The following is a 14,770-nucleotide window of genomic DNA, read 5'->3' as shown; positions in this document are numbered from 1 at the left end:
TTGTTTCCTGTTTAGAACAAAAGGCCATTTCAAATCAGTTGGAGATAATGTTATCCTCGGAATGAACACGCATGTGCCTATATTAGTGCTAGTAATAACTTTTGCTTCTATAACCCATGTAGCCAACTTTGTAATAATCAACCTTGTTCCATTACAAAGCCCTTCATTCTTGTTCAAGTTTCTAAGCAACATAATAGGCAAGCCTACTTTTAATGTCAACTTATGATTTGGCAATCCTAGAAATCTTAAGCTGTTTAAAAACTCAATAGGGTATAAAATGTCTTGATCAGGAACATTCAAAGAAGCCTTGCAAATAGAATCTGAACTCAAATATTCATGTTCTACTCCATTTATTGATGAGATTATGTAGTCATTTAAATCCTCTACAACTTCATTTGTAGGGCCAAGAATTGCCCTTTTTTCAATGTAACTTGTATCCATGTATTGAGCATCCAAATCAGGGTATGTGCTATTAATAATATCTTCCAGTGGATTTTGTGTAGGTTGGATGATTAGATCATGAGGAATTGTAATGTTATTGTCACCATCACCTTCTCCCAAATCACCATTACCTATTTTTAAAATCCATTCACTAAAGTCTTGTACAAATAATTCTTCTATTTCACTCATATTGTTCTGCATAAGTCTCATATTTTGTTGTAGTTTAAACACATGACAATAATTCCATAAGTGTGACTGACAAATTGTAGATTGGACAATATCTTCACGTCTTCCCTTTTTCACAACTGGAAGTATTTGCCGAAAATCACCACCTAAAACCACAACTTTGCCACCAAAAGGTTTTTCCAAATTCGTTGGATCTTCAATTTGCAGTATATCTTGAAGGCTGCGATTAACAGCTTCAAAGCAATTTTTGTTTTGCCATTGGTGCCTCATCCCAAAGTATTATACTTGTTTTCAAAAGAAGTTCTGCTGTCTGTGTTTTTTGCTTTATTTCACAGGTTGGCTCATCATTAACATTAATCGGGATGTGGAATCGTGAATGTGCTGTCCGGCCACCAGGAAGTAAAAGAGCAGCAATACCTGAAGAAGCAACTACAAGAGCAATTTTTCCTTTTGATCTTACAGCAGCCAATATTGTTCTATAAAGGTATGTTTTTCCCGTTCCACCATGACCATAGACAAAAAACATGCCCCCACTTTCAGAAAAAACAACTTCCATTATAGAATTATAGATATTTATTTGTTCATTGTTGAGGCCAGATATCAAGATCTCATGTTCTCTTTGCAAACTTCCTATATTATATGACATTTCTTCTTCAATAAGTCTATTTCCTTTATGAATAAGAATATTTACATCTGGCTGAGGCACTTGAGGATAGTCTTTCAAAGATTTCCCATATTGTTGGAGGATTTGATCAATTTCATACAAGCCATAATTTTTCAATTGACTATCAAATAATATCAAATCATGAAAATGGGAGATATGTCTTTGTCTATTAAGTATATCTTCAGTAAGAATTTTCCAATTAGAATCCCATAAAATTAAAGGATCAGATACTTCACAAAACATGAGTATGGTAACAAATAGTTGGCGTAATTGTTTGCCATTGGCCCAATGTGCAGCTTCATTTATGCATTCATGCCACTCTTTATCATCATCTAGAAGCCGAAGTGCATAACATGCATCTTTGTAAGTAGGATAAGTAATATTTTTTACAGTCATTATCTCTTTAAAGTTTTTTGGGCCTTTGAAAATGTTAAGCAACATTCTCAAGTAAAATCGATCTACACTTGAAGGGTGAGCATTATATACTCTTCCAATACATTTTATACCTTTTCTTCGTTTCCATTGCTTAACATTTTGATGCCATACCCATTTTGTAGGAAATTCAGCATAAGTTAACTCACGAGCATCTTCAAAAGCTTCATTAGTTTTCATCCATTCAATAAATTTTGTGTCTTTGATTCCTGGCCTTTGTAAAATGTTGTCCAAATTTGCATTTTCTGGATATATAATGGGATTTTCATTTTCTAAATGAAAGTTTAATCTTTCAACTGGTGGATTTCGAAACTGAATCGGAAATTCAAATATTCTCCAACATGCTTCAGAAGCTGAAATATACCTACAATCCAAATATGCTTTGGTCTCATCAACAACAATGCTTGGTTGTTGTTCGTCATTATCAGTACCTGGCAGATTCTCTTGTAAAACAATTGTGACTCTATCTGGTCCCTTATTTATGTATTTAAATAAATATTTAATCGATCGAGATCTATTGCACCATTCTACATTCAAATGTGACTGGTACTTTACCAGTAAGTCTACATTATATGGCACAACATACTGATTATCCAAAGTAATTCCATTTTTTACTATTGTCTTCCCATCATTTCTTCTTCTATAAATGGGGAAACCTTCTTCATCGATAGTTGTCTCTTCATAAAATTTTTTTGGAAAATATTTTGTACATTTATCATTAACCATACAAGGTGATCTTGGGTTTGCATATCCACATGGCCCATGCATCATAAACTGTTTTACATCTTCATAAGCAATTGGATCTTCATGTGGATCTGGTATTTCTGCTGTAATAATACTGTCAATGTCTGCTAGGCTTGGGCACTTATCTTTTGGATCCAAGAAAAGGAGAATATGTGCATGCGGAAGTCCTCTTTTCTGAAATTCAATTGTGTATACTACTGCAATGACTCTTCCAAAATGAGATTCATGCCTCAAATCATGTAATAATTCATTCAACTTTATTTTAAAAACCCTTGTTACAATATCTAGTCGGTCCCCAACATTTTGGCCTTCAATAAATTCCAAGCACTGTGTGATTTCAGACCATTTTGGATTGCAAGTAAATGTCATAAACAGATCTGGATATCCTACCCTTCTACATATAGCCATTGCATCTTGATAATTCTGAACCATGTATCTTGGGCTTCCAGTAAAAGAGGAAGGTAAGATGATCCGCTTTCCCATTGTTTTTGGATTAGTATCACCACGAAGCACAGCATCTTTAAGCCCACCATATAGCTCAGATCTTAATTTCAATTGGTTTTGCCTTACCCATTGTAATCTTTCCTCTTCAATGGAAGTATAGGCATCGACTATGAATTGTTGAAAAAGCCTTCCACCAAGCAACAATGTGTTACCTTCATGAGATCTTTGTTGAAGTCTAAAAGCATAATATTCCCTCATTGTTATTGATTCTCTTTTTTTAGATCTTGTTCCATCAAAATTCTTATAAGGTATATCAGATGTATACCCATTTTCACCGTAAGGAAAAAGCAATGGATATTGTAAAGCCATATAGCTCGGATGACTTCCATATATACGCTGCAATCCTGAACTCTAGTTTTCAACAATAATATCCCTTTCACAATTTTCGGTATTTAAATCTCCAACAATAATAGCAACAACTTCAGAAGTTTCAGGCAAGTTATATTGTCTAGAATCATAATTGCGACTTCCAATAAGCCATATCCTTACATCATGCATATCAGACTCATTGAATATGTCCCTAGCCATCCTGAAGTACTTGACCAATTGATTGCAATTGTCTAACATATTCAATAATCCAATGACAATATCTATATCCACATCTTTTCTATGATCAACAGATGTAATGGCATCAATTCTGTTTGCTATCTCATTCTTAGTATCATAAATATAAAGCTGTGCAAATTGTGTCTTTTGGCCATCAACAGGAATAAGAGATCCAATTCTATGATGATTTTGGCCATTTAGATGGAAAACATATGGAGCAGTACCATTATTCACTGAACGATCTATATTACCTCCCAAAGAAGTGAAAGCGAAGAGAGAATTATAGATTCTTATCCCCACTCGAAATTTATTTGATCTCTGATCATTGCTCATGCTGAGCAATCTTTTAAGAAAAGGTGGAGGATCCTTCAAAAAACATAAGTTCAACTCTGCCTTCTGAACAACATTAACTGAATTTAGGCTTCTTCGGCTTTCTAGATTTAATTGTTCTCTCCTCATACCAAAGTTGAGCTCCACAATGTTCATATACTTGTGTTGGAGGTCCTAAATTCATTGCGTCCATAAATTTTCCTACAAAAAAATTGAAGGATCATTTTTTGGGAACCTAATATTTAAGGTTGGTATTGAGGACTAAAAATTGTAATACTTACAATGTTTTCATCTAGGGTCAGAGTTTGAAAGATTATTTGATTCTCTATCAGAGTCATCACAAAAATCATGTTCAGCAACTGTAATATTCATTGTTGAGCTTTCAATATCATTTGTCCGTTCCAAGTCTAAGATGTAAACAAAGTCAAAAACGAATTCTTCAAAGAAAAATTTCTATTTAATATAATAGAATTCTTAATATACCTTCAACTGCAGCAGATTGAATACTACCTTTTAGCAAAGGCAATTGTTGCTCAGTTATATTTGTGGTAACACTCCCATCTTCATTCACAATAATTCTTCCTAATATATTCACTAATGAGTTTGTATTTTCAGCTTCGGGATTATATCATCGAGTTCTTCTTACAAATGTTTCATCATTGCTTCCAAAATGCAATGATTGCGTTTCATGAATAGTGGTGTGCGACAATACGTTCCAAGAAATTGAGTCTCTTTCTATTGAAACTTCTCCTTGTAAAGCATCACCACAAGATAAGGGACTGGATACACCATCAGAAACATTTCTTTTCTTATTTAATAGCATTCTTCTAGGTACTGAAACATCTGAAGGACTTCCCTTTAATGAAGAATTTTTAAATTTGGTAGGTACATTTCTGTTTTGTTTCTGTGATAGAATCAGTTTTCTTCTCGCTCTTGAAAATAAAGTGGACTCCATACTAATATAATAAAAAACATAGTATTTATAGAAGATCAAATCAGAACTATTATTGTATAAATAAAAGATAGCAAATAGACGTTAAAAAGGGGAATATTCTTTCAAGCATGTATTTATTGTTAATTAGCATTTTTATGCTGTAAATTTTTGTTGAAGATGACATTAATAATTATTATGAATATGTAGAAAAGAAATGCAACATAAACTTTTAAAAAAAAATTAGAGCAATTGTTAACAAACCTGGACTTGATACAGTTAACTACATAGCTCTTTCCCTTAAAAAGTATGCAGCTCTTTACCCAAAAATGAGAGGACCTGCAAAATAAGTTTTATTATAACTTTTTAATTTTAAAATTTGAACTATCAATTAGGTTCATAAGCCATGTTCACCCAAATCCATTCATGTTTATTTGATCTGCTTAGAAACAGCCATTTGCTTTCTATTTTTAATGCATTACAGATATGATATGGCTTCAAACCATTGGCAGGAGGAGCCACATGTTCCAAAAGAAACTCATTTACCAAGCATTGAATTAAATACCTTAGAAACAAAGTTCTACCATTGTCTCAACACATGTGATTGAGTTTTAGAATTAAAGAAAAACTTATTTCTTGGTGTTCTAGTTTTCTGATGTAATTTTTTTTGTAAATCTCTTTTGATTTTTGAACCTATATGCTATGCTATGTTTAATATATGAGATGGAGGAATAAAAGTTTTTGTGGTAATTGTGAAGAAATTCATGGTTATTCTTTTTTAATAATCATAGCGTGTTTATGCTACGTTTAATATATTAGAAGCCACATGTTCGTAGCTTCTTATTGTAATAATAATACTAAGGTTACTCTGGTTTTTTTTTTTTTTTTTTTTTTATATTTTTTTTTAAATTCTATTGAAACCTATATCATCATTACAAATCGGCACTGTCATAAATGAATCCTATATTAAATATGGGCCATTTGATCCTATATATTCATGAATACAGATTCAATCCCAAAGATAAATTTTGGGCAGGGTTAACAGACGATGGGCTAAAGCAATACAAGCCCACAGTAAAAAATTAATGCAAGAGTAAGTAAGGCATTTTTTCAAACAAATAGTATGCACAAAATTTCAATGTCTTAGCTATTAACATTCATTATTATTAAGAAAAAAAAATTAAAACAGAAATATACAATTTGTTGACAAATTGAACAGTTCCTGTAATGCCAAAAACCTTCTTCCATGGCTTTTATATTTCTCATCAACATGTCTAACATTTGTTTTCAAATCGCCAAAGCAAACATATTCTATTCACTATATTCGTTTTACTGTTGCATTGTAAGGTTGTCTAAAGTTGTTATTTGAAAAAGGAATAACATTAGAAAAGAATAAACCAGTTAACGTAATGATTTTGCTGGGTTACTCTGTTTTTTTTCTCCACAACCTTTGCTGGGTTCCTTCTAACAGAGGGAAAAAACAAAACAGAAAACAGAAAACGAAAAGTCAACAATGTGGGTTTGAAAGAGTTAGAGCAACTAATGTTTGTGAAGAACCTTTGCTGGGTTTGCTCTCGAGGCGGGAAAAAAAAAAAAGAAAATGGAAAAATGGAGAGAAGAAAACAAAAGGCAAACAAAAGGTAGTTACCCAATGTTACTATGTAATCCAACATCAAAATCAATATGACAACCGAAAGTAATATTAACGCAAATATGAATATAAATCCCACAATAACAATATTTCTATCAAATTAGTGGAAGGTTACCATAATGATTTTGCTGGGTTACTCTGTTTTTTTTCTCCACAAACTTTGCTGGGTTTCTTCTCACAGAGGGAAAAAAGAAAACAGAAAACCGAAAATGAAAAGTGAACAGTGTGGGTTTGAAAGAGTTAGACCAACTAATGCAAGAATCAGCAAGAGCAACTAATATTTGTGAAGAACCTTCGCTGGGTCTGTTCTCACAGCGGGGAAAAAAAAAGCAAAAAACAGAAAAATGGAGAGAAGAAAACAAAAAGCAAACAAAAGGTAGTTACCCAGTGAAAGTAAATAAACAAACGACCGAAAAGATACATTGTTCTATGTTTTTAATGGTAGGGGTGGCATTAATTTATGTAACCACGTGGCGGAATGAGAAGCGGTCAACAGAAGGTCAAACTTTTCGGCTATTAGTTATTATATAGATATATATATATATATATATATATATGTATGTATGTATGTATGTATGTATAGCTACCTACCATCACTCTATTTAAAATTACATGTTGTTCATGAAATCACAGTCCCATATATGACCCTTTTTTAGGAGCCACTATCTCATCACAAAAAATATCTCATAAAAAAAAAAAGATAGTATATTGCAATGTATTTGGAATGGTGAGTCCATCGGTATTTGGAATCAATGTTTTTTTTTAAAAAAAAAAAAACAAAACCTTAAATTGGACACGTGGCGCAAAATTAAACAACAATTGGAATCTAATTTAGAATCTAATTGAATTTTCTCTCAATTTTGGCTTTAATTATATATATAGACTGATTATTGGCCTATGCGTTGCACGATTTTTTTTTGGTATGATCTTTTTTGGTAAAAATTATGACTGGAGAACATTTTTTTGGGAAAAAAACTTCTTTCATTTTTTTGTAGTGATTTAAAAAAAATACAATGAAGGGTTTTATGATAAATTTTGTTAATTTTATGAAATACATTTATATAAAATAAAACTCAAAAAATGTATAAGATGTATGTAAAGGTATAATTCATGACTATGCATGAAAGTTATTGTATTTTTTTTTAAATTTCTATTAGCTAAATCATATTTCTTAAATAAATTGAACAACCATTTCATCACCCTGTTATGCACGTAATGTTTGGAATGTTGTTGGTTAGTACATGATTGCTTGATAAACAATATTTAGTAAAAATTATTTTAATTCTATTTAAGAAATTTTTTGTGCAATTTTTATTTTCATGTCCATTTTTTTTAATCTAATAGATTTAATTTTTCATGTTAGTTTAATTGAATAGTATTGTGTTTATACTTTTTTTCTTAACTACAATTGATAATTCACAAAATGAGTAAATAACTTATTGAGTATTACAAAAAATACAAATATGAACATTAACATGAGCATGAACATGAAGGGAGATTTCTATTTATTTTCTTGAAGAAAAAATGTATTTACAGAAAATTCCAAACTTTATTAGGTAAAGAAGAATCAAAGTTATAGATAGTAAAATCAATAAACCAAAAATTTTAAGTGCCTAAGAGGAACCATTACTCATTTGAAACAATCCAAAATACTCAAGAACTAAGGGAAATCCTAATGGTTACTTCACTTGAGAATATGTGAAAAGGCATATACATACCACAGATGGTAAAGGAGAAAGAAAAAGTTGCTAATCCCTTTTAATATGGTTAATTGCTTTGCCTCATTCAGTCGCCCAAACAACATACCGCTTATTCATACCACAACCACAAATGACAATGCAGCATTAGCCATTTGTAATTGCTAATCTGAAAGTACAAATTTCTTTAATAGCTCCACCTTTGTTTCTTTTGGCTAATATGTCTTTATTGAATCAAAATCAAACCACAAAAATTATATAAAAATCACCAAATTGGAGTTTAAAATTATAATTAAATTTTTAAAAGAAATTCGGGCACAATTGCACAAAAATTCCATGTAACTAAGTCACACTTAGGAATATTGGACCCTTTTTCCTCTGTATAAATAGGGGGGTCCCAATGGGATGAAGGGGCTAACAATTTTCTCTCCAAAACATTTATTGTAGGAATATAAAAGTTTTCCATTGTATACTTTTCACGATTAAAGAACATGACTTGCCAACTAATCAAACTAGTGTTTTTAGTAGTTATAACAATTTCACAACATCAAGAACAAATCCCAGTATATACATTGTCAAATTCTATAATCTCCTCCTGTTACATCAAATGAGTGTTTAATTTTTCTCGCAAAGTATTGAATAGTAAAGCTTTTGGGCCATAGTCTCAATTACAACTCTCAATCATGTTGGACTTGGATGACACCTATTAACAACGTATAATTATGAGATGCAGAAAAAATTTGGAGTGTACACAACATTTAGTGTGGATGGGAAGAAATTTCATCCTATTCCAATTTGTTAGGTTAGTAAGGGACCTATTCCAATTTAATGATCCTGTAATTTTGTATACCAGTAATAATCAAGGAGACTTCCACCTAAAATAAGTTGGACTTTGGGCAAGAGAGAAAATTGATGTCTAGACAAATCAAGCTAAGGCCAACCAAAGTGGACCATATTCTTAATTTCTTATCTCTATTTGTTCCATTTACAAGACTTACAATCAATGCTTGGCGTATAAAAGTTGAACATCTTATCTAAAGTCTATCCTCTGATATCTTGAGAAAACTTCATTTAAACCAACACAATATATAAATTATAAGGGAATCAAAGAAAAATTGTCAAAAATAATGACTATTTAATCTGTACTTAAATTTTTATAAGGATGAACACAATAGAAATATCCTTTAAAAAAAAATAAAGATAAAAAAAATCTATGCTTATTTTGTACATATGATAAAGTCCTATCACAAAGTTTTTTGAGACTCATGTTGATTAGTGATTAGGAGTTATAAACGAATAACCATCAATATATATATATATATATATATAAGTAGAGATCTCACGCGGGAGTGCATGAGATCTTGCCAAGTGACGCTCTGTTTTTGCATTTATCATTTTTCTACCTCTTTCATTAAGATTTTTTTACTATTACCCAAAAGTTTACATTGACTTGTTTTACTATTATCTCATTAGTCTCTCATTAATTGCCTAAGCTTACATCACACATTTCTCTTTTTCATGTCTTTTAGTGTACCCACCATTTTAATATTTTTAAAAAAGAAAAAAAAATAATAATTAAGGACTAATAGTAATAACTAACTAAATAAGGCCTTGGAGGGAGATAGAGAGACACAAAAATGTTGTGAATTGTTAAATAAAATGCATTATTTCACTACAAAATCAAAATGCATTGTTTCACTATAAAAGACCTAAGGCTGACAAAATATTTGAAAGAGAGAGAAAGAGAAAACTGAGGGGTCATTGATTCCATCATATTGGCCTCCCACCACCATCAAGACGCCAAAACCCCTACGGGTAATTTTTTATATATATTTAAATTAGGAGATTAAATATGATTTAGGTTTGGGTAATTTGGTTGGATAATTTTTGTTTTGGGTATATAAGTAGAGAGAATATTTGGTACGCAATGTAAAGCCATATTCTACCATGGTTTTAAATCATCTATAAGACACTTGCCCACACCATGTTTTAATGTCACACTATCAATGGGTGGATGACAATGAGAGAGTTGGACATACTTTTATTTCATAGTATTTAATATATGAACACAACACAAATTATTTAATTTTCATGGTCCCGTTACTCTTTTGCATTTATTTTTGGTTTCATAATTTATATATATATATATATATATATATAAAAACTTACCTTGAGAAGGCTTTAAATATGTAGTGAAACAGCAATTATAAATTGTACACACATAACCATTATAATTATTCTATTCAAGGAATGAGTAAAAAAAAAAAAATTTTGGAGGAATATTGTAGAATAAAAGTTGTTACAAAATGTCTCTCTCTCAGAGACCTCATGTGAGAGTGCATGAGGTCCTGCCAAGTGGCACTCTAATTTTGCATTTAGCCTTTTTTTACCTCTTTCATTAAGCCTTTTTCTTTTTTTTTTTTTTTTTTTTTTTTTTTTTTTTTTTATATTTATTGTTACCCAAAATTTCACATTATCTTATTTTACTGTTATCTCATTAATTGCCTAAGCGTACACCACACCTTTCATTATTCTTCATGTCTTTTAGCATACCCGCTGTTTTAGTATTTTTTTTTTTAAAAAAAAAGGTAAGGACTAATAGTAATAACTAACAAGAAAAGACTCTAGAGAGAGATAGAAAGACACAAAAATGTTGTGGATTGTTAAATAAAAGGCACTATTTCACTATATATTACCAAAATAAAAGACCTAAAACTAACAAAACATTTGAAAGAGAGAGAAGTAGGAATCTAAGGGTTCACCACCTCCATTATACTGGCCTCCCACCACCATTAAGACACCGAAACCCCTACGGGTGGCAATCTTTTTTCTTTTTAAATTAAGGGCTTAAATATGATTTAGGTTTAGGTAATTTGGTTAGTTAGTTTTTGTGTTGGGTATATAAGTAGAGAGAATATTTGGTACGCAATGTAAAGTCATATTTTACTATGGTTTAATTTTAAATTATCTGTAAGACACATGCATATACACTTGTCCACATCATGTCTTAATGTCACACTATTGATGAGTGGAAGACAGTCAGAGAGTTTAGTATACTTTTATTTCATAGTATGAAATATGTGAATACAACACAAATTAGTTGATTTTCATGGTCTCGTTACTCTTTTGCATTTATTTTTGGTTTCGTGATTTAAAAAAAATAATAATCTTACTTTAAGAAGGCTACAAATATGTAGTGAAGCTACTAAACCAATTTTTAATATCTCAAAATATATATGTTTCTTTACTCTAATTTAGTTTACTTTTTCTTTATAATTTATGTACAACATTATTCAAAACTATTTTACATAAAATATCACAAAATTATTTGTGCATCGCATAGGCAACTTATTAGTTATATATAGTTTCGTTAAACCATCCCAAAAAATATTAAAATTCTCTCAATGGATCTTCACTTTTTCTAAAAATTTTTACAAACCTATCCCCATTTCACCAATAAAATAAAATTGCAAACCTATAAGCAGCAGGTTGACAAATTGAAATTGTTTAAAATTTGAACATGTCTAACATAATAAGATTTTCTACAATTATATTCATCACTTGTGTCGTGCTATATAACATTAATTTGGTCCATATGATGCTGATGTTGTGAAAACTAGTTTTTTTTTTTTTTTTTCCTAGTTGAACTTAAAGGAGAGAATCACACACTCTCAATAAGGCACCTTCACAAATATAAGTGACTACAAAAGTAGAATTGGGCCAAATTTAAGCAAAAATGAGGAAATGATTATAACTTTTTGTCACCCATTTTTTCACACTTCTCCTTCCTATACAAGAGGATCTGCCATCAAAGTTATAAATTGTTGTTTTAACTTATGTTGTAATATTGTCTTGGTTGAAGTGTTCTTTAAGCTAAAAATATTAGCCATACCCAAGCATAGACATGGCAAAATGGGTCAGAATTTTCTAACTCAACCCAACTCGACCCAAAAAATACCTGAATTGACCCGACCTGACCTGAACCCTAACCATTTAAAAAAAAAAATTGGAAAAAAAAATAGTGAAATTAAGACAATATTGGTTTAATTGTTTATTGTGAGTTTTAAGGAAACAATTGATACATTTATATAACTGTATGCAAATTAATTGAAAGATAAATGGTTGAGCATTCTGTAATGAGTAAAGATTTTTAGATATCAAATAGAAAAGTACATGCCAAGATAATATGGTTACAGTAGAGTGAAAAACAGATTTAAAATTGTAGACATGTGTGAGACACATTCACAAGTGTGAAAATAGTAAAGCCAAAGTATCAAATTAGCATAAATTATGAATGCTTAGACCTATTTTTTAACAATTTATGTTCAAAATAAACAGCTTTTCAAAATAAATCATGATATTTCCTAGAGTGTATGTTGCTTAACAATGATATGATCTTCATAAAAGAGACCATGTATAAATAAGTAAGCAATCAAACTTTAATGTATATCTCAAATTGAAATAGAGTGCCAACCACAATTGATAATAGATTATAAAATTAATTTTCAAAATTGTAATTTTCTTATATGTTTTTATTCTTTATCAAATGAGTTATCCAATAAGTCATTTGTAATTTTTTTTTTTTTTTTTTTTGGGAATGTTGATATTGTGTAAAAATAAAACTTGTGTATTTGTTTTACTTATCTTTGTGTTATTTTGTTTTAGATAGCAATGTTAAGATTTGTATAATTTTAAAATTATTGAATAAGTATTAATAAGTTTAACTAAGTTCATTCTTGATATAAATGGTGAATTCAAAATAATGCATTTTACATCAAGTAATATGTTGCATAACTTTTCAAATGGCAAATACATATTGTTTTCTTTATAAAAAAAATAAAAAAAAAATTTCATGTGAAAAATGCGAGTCAACCCGACTTGACCCGTAACCCGATTGACCCAACTCGAACCTGACCTGACCTACCCGTTTTGCCATGTCTACCTAAGCATATCAATAGGCTTGGCACAATTCACAAATACAATGGTTCCGTTTTGAGTGAAACACTTTGAAATCCAAATTAAATTCCAGTATTATACATTCAGCGTTCCTCTTTTAAATCTTCATGGTTAAACTTAGTAAATTTCACACCAAAAGAAAAGATCTTTGTAACTTTGGACATCTTGTTTTGAAAACCAATGAAGTTATCTCCACAGAACATATATACGCAGTTAACTTTTTGTATATTAATTTCAGAAACCACTGGAAAGAAAAAGCTAAAGGAGATGGCAGTGATTTCATCACAAGTTCTGGAAAATAACAGTTTGTGTAATATTATATATTATCTTCTTTTTCATAATAATTTTACAGTGCATACATTATGTTCAATTGTTCATACAAAAAAAAAAAAAAGTAGTAATGTAGAGTAGACTTAGAGTAACTCAATCCTATGTTTTAATGAAATATTTGCACACTTACTTCAAATAGTTTGGGGTTTTAATGACCGTCAATTTTAGAAAGTGTTATTTCATTTATAGAATTAGATGCTGCCCTAGTTGATCTGTCTGTACTATTGTAAGTACCCTTCAAAATAAATGTAGGTCGTTTTGGAGAAGGAAGAGGAGTGTCATTACCCAACATGAAAACAACAGTTGACATGGTTGGCCAGTCTGTTGCATGTTCTTGCACGCACAAAAGTCCAATTTGAATGCATCTTGAAACTTCATTAGCAGGGTATGTCTCACCTAGTAACGGGTCGACTATTTTCATGGAATTGTCTTCTCTCCATTGGTCCCAAACCTGAGACAAGATATTAATCATATTAGGTTCAATAATATAGGCTTAATTTTGTAGTCATTGTTTGCACATGTACTTACATGTCCAATCAAATTTGAGGAAGGGCCATCATGATGGTAAGTACTATTCCTTTTCCCAGTAATGATCTCTAGTAGCAATACCCCAAAGGTATATACATCAGACTTTATTGAAAAAAGTCCTTGCATTGCATACTTAGGTGGCATATAACCATTGTCATAGCACAATGAAAAGGAAGATATCGAACCTCAATATATATAAAATGATCAAAGATAGCCCTTTGGGCACTAACATACATGTAAAATTTGAAGTTTCACAATATGAAAGCAAATTACAAAGATATCCTTAGTATTTTTTTCTTACATAGGCCTGTAGTTTGTACTCTCCTTAGATGTAAAAATGGTAGTCAAGTAATCGGTTAAAAAAGTATATCTTTGTTTTCTAGCATACTTATTATGTTCCAACGATGCAATTTGTATTAGCTTCAATTTGGTCCCCTCCAACAATTCTAACCATACCAAAATCTGAAATTTTTGGATTCAATGCATTGTCAAGTAGAACATTGCTGGCCTTTAAATCTCTATGGATAATTATTAATCTTGAATCTTGATGAAGATATAAGATCCCTCGACCAATTTCGCAAATAATCTCCAATCGCTTTTCCCAATCTGAACATGACCTTTTTGTTTCATCTAAATGAAGAAATGAGAACTTGGATTAGATTATATTGCATTTGTGCTTTCTTACTTACGTATAAATCCTTCCATTTGGAACTGATATGTTTGTAATGGGAGGATCGTTTTCTAGTGATGATGGGTGATGTTAATGTGAAAAGGAAAACATACCAAAAATGAAAATGTCCAAACTTTTATTTGGCAAGTACTCATAGATC

At 30.7% G+C, this 14,770-nt stretch overlaps 2 protein-coding genes across 2 annotated transcripts in view; both read right to left on the bottom strand.

The window, feature by feature from the left end:
- The window catches only part of LOC126698847 (G-type lectin S-receptor-like serine/threonine-protein kinase RKS1), a 100,217-nt gene that overhangs the window by 83,525 nt on the left and 1,922 nt on the right, over positions 1–14,770 (bottom strand). The gene's annotated exons all lie outside the window — the stretch shown is intronic.
- Positions 13,533–14,084, bottom strand: LOC126698857 (receptor-like serine/threonine-protein kinase SD1-7). Its single transcript, XM_050396366.1, has 2 exons — positions 13,941–14,084; positions 13,533–13,863 (listed from the first exon to the last, which is right to left on the bottom strand). Exons 1-2 carry the CDS (start codon positions 14,082–14,084, stop codon positions 13,561–13,563), a joined length of 447 nt encoding a protein of 148 aa, XP_050252323.1. The 3' UTR covers positions 13,533–13,560.

The sequence above is a fragment of the Quercus robur genome, chromosome 9 (genome assembly GCF_932294415.1).
Source record: "Quercus robur chromosome 9, dhQueRobu3.1, whole genome shotgun sequence".
NCBI classification, from domain to species: Eukaryota; Viridiplantae; Streptophyta; class Magnoliopsida; order Fagales; family Fagaceae; genus Quercus; species Quercus robur.
The sequence above is the reverse complement of the archived record's forward strand: the minus strand, read 5'-3'. Positions and strand labels throughout refer to the sequence as shown.

What these genes read in the sequence shown, in the direction of transcription:
- LOC126698857 (XM_050396366.1), bottom strand. Translation starts at nt 14,084, where the DNA reads ATGCCACCTAAGTATGCAATGCAAGGACTTTTTTCAATAAAGTCTGAT. An exon ending in CCTCAAATTTGATTGGACAT is followed by an intron (nt 13,864 to 13,940) that starts GTAAGTACATGT and finishes ATCTTGTCTCAG; the next exon opens with GTTTGGGACCAATGGAGAGA.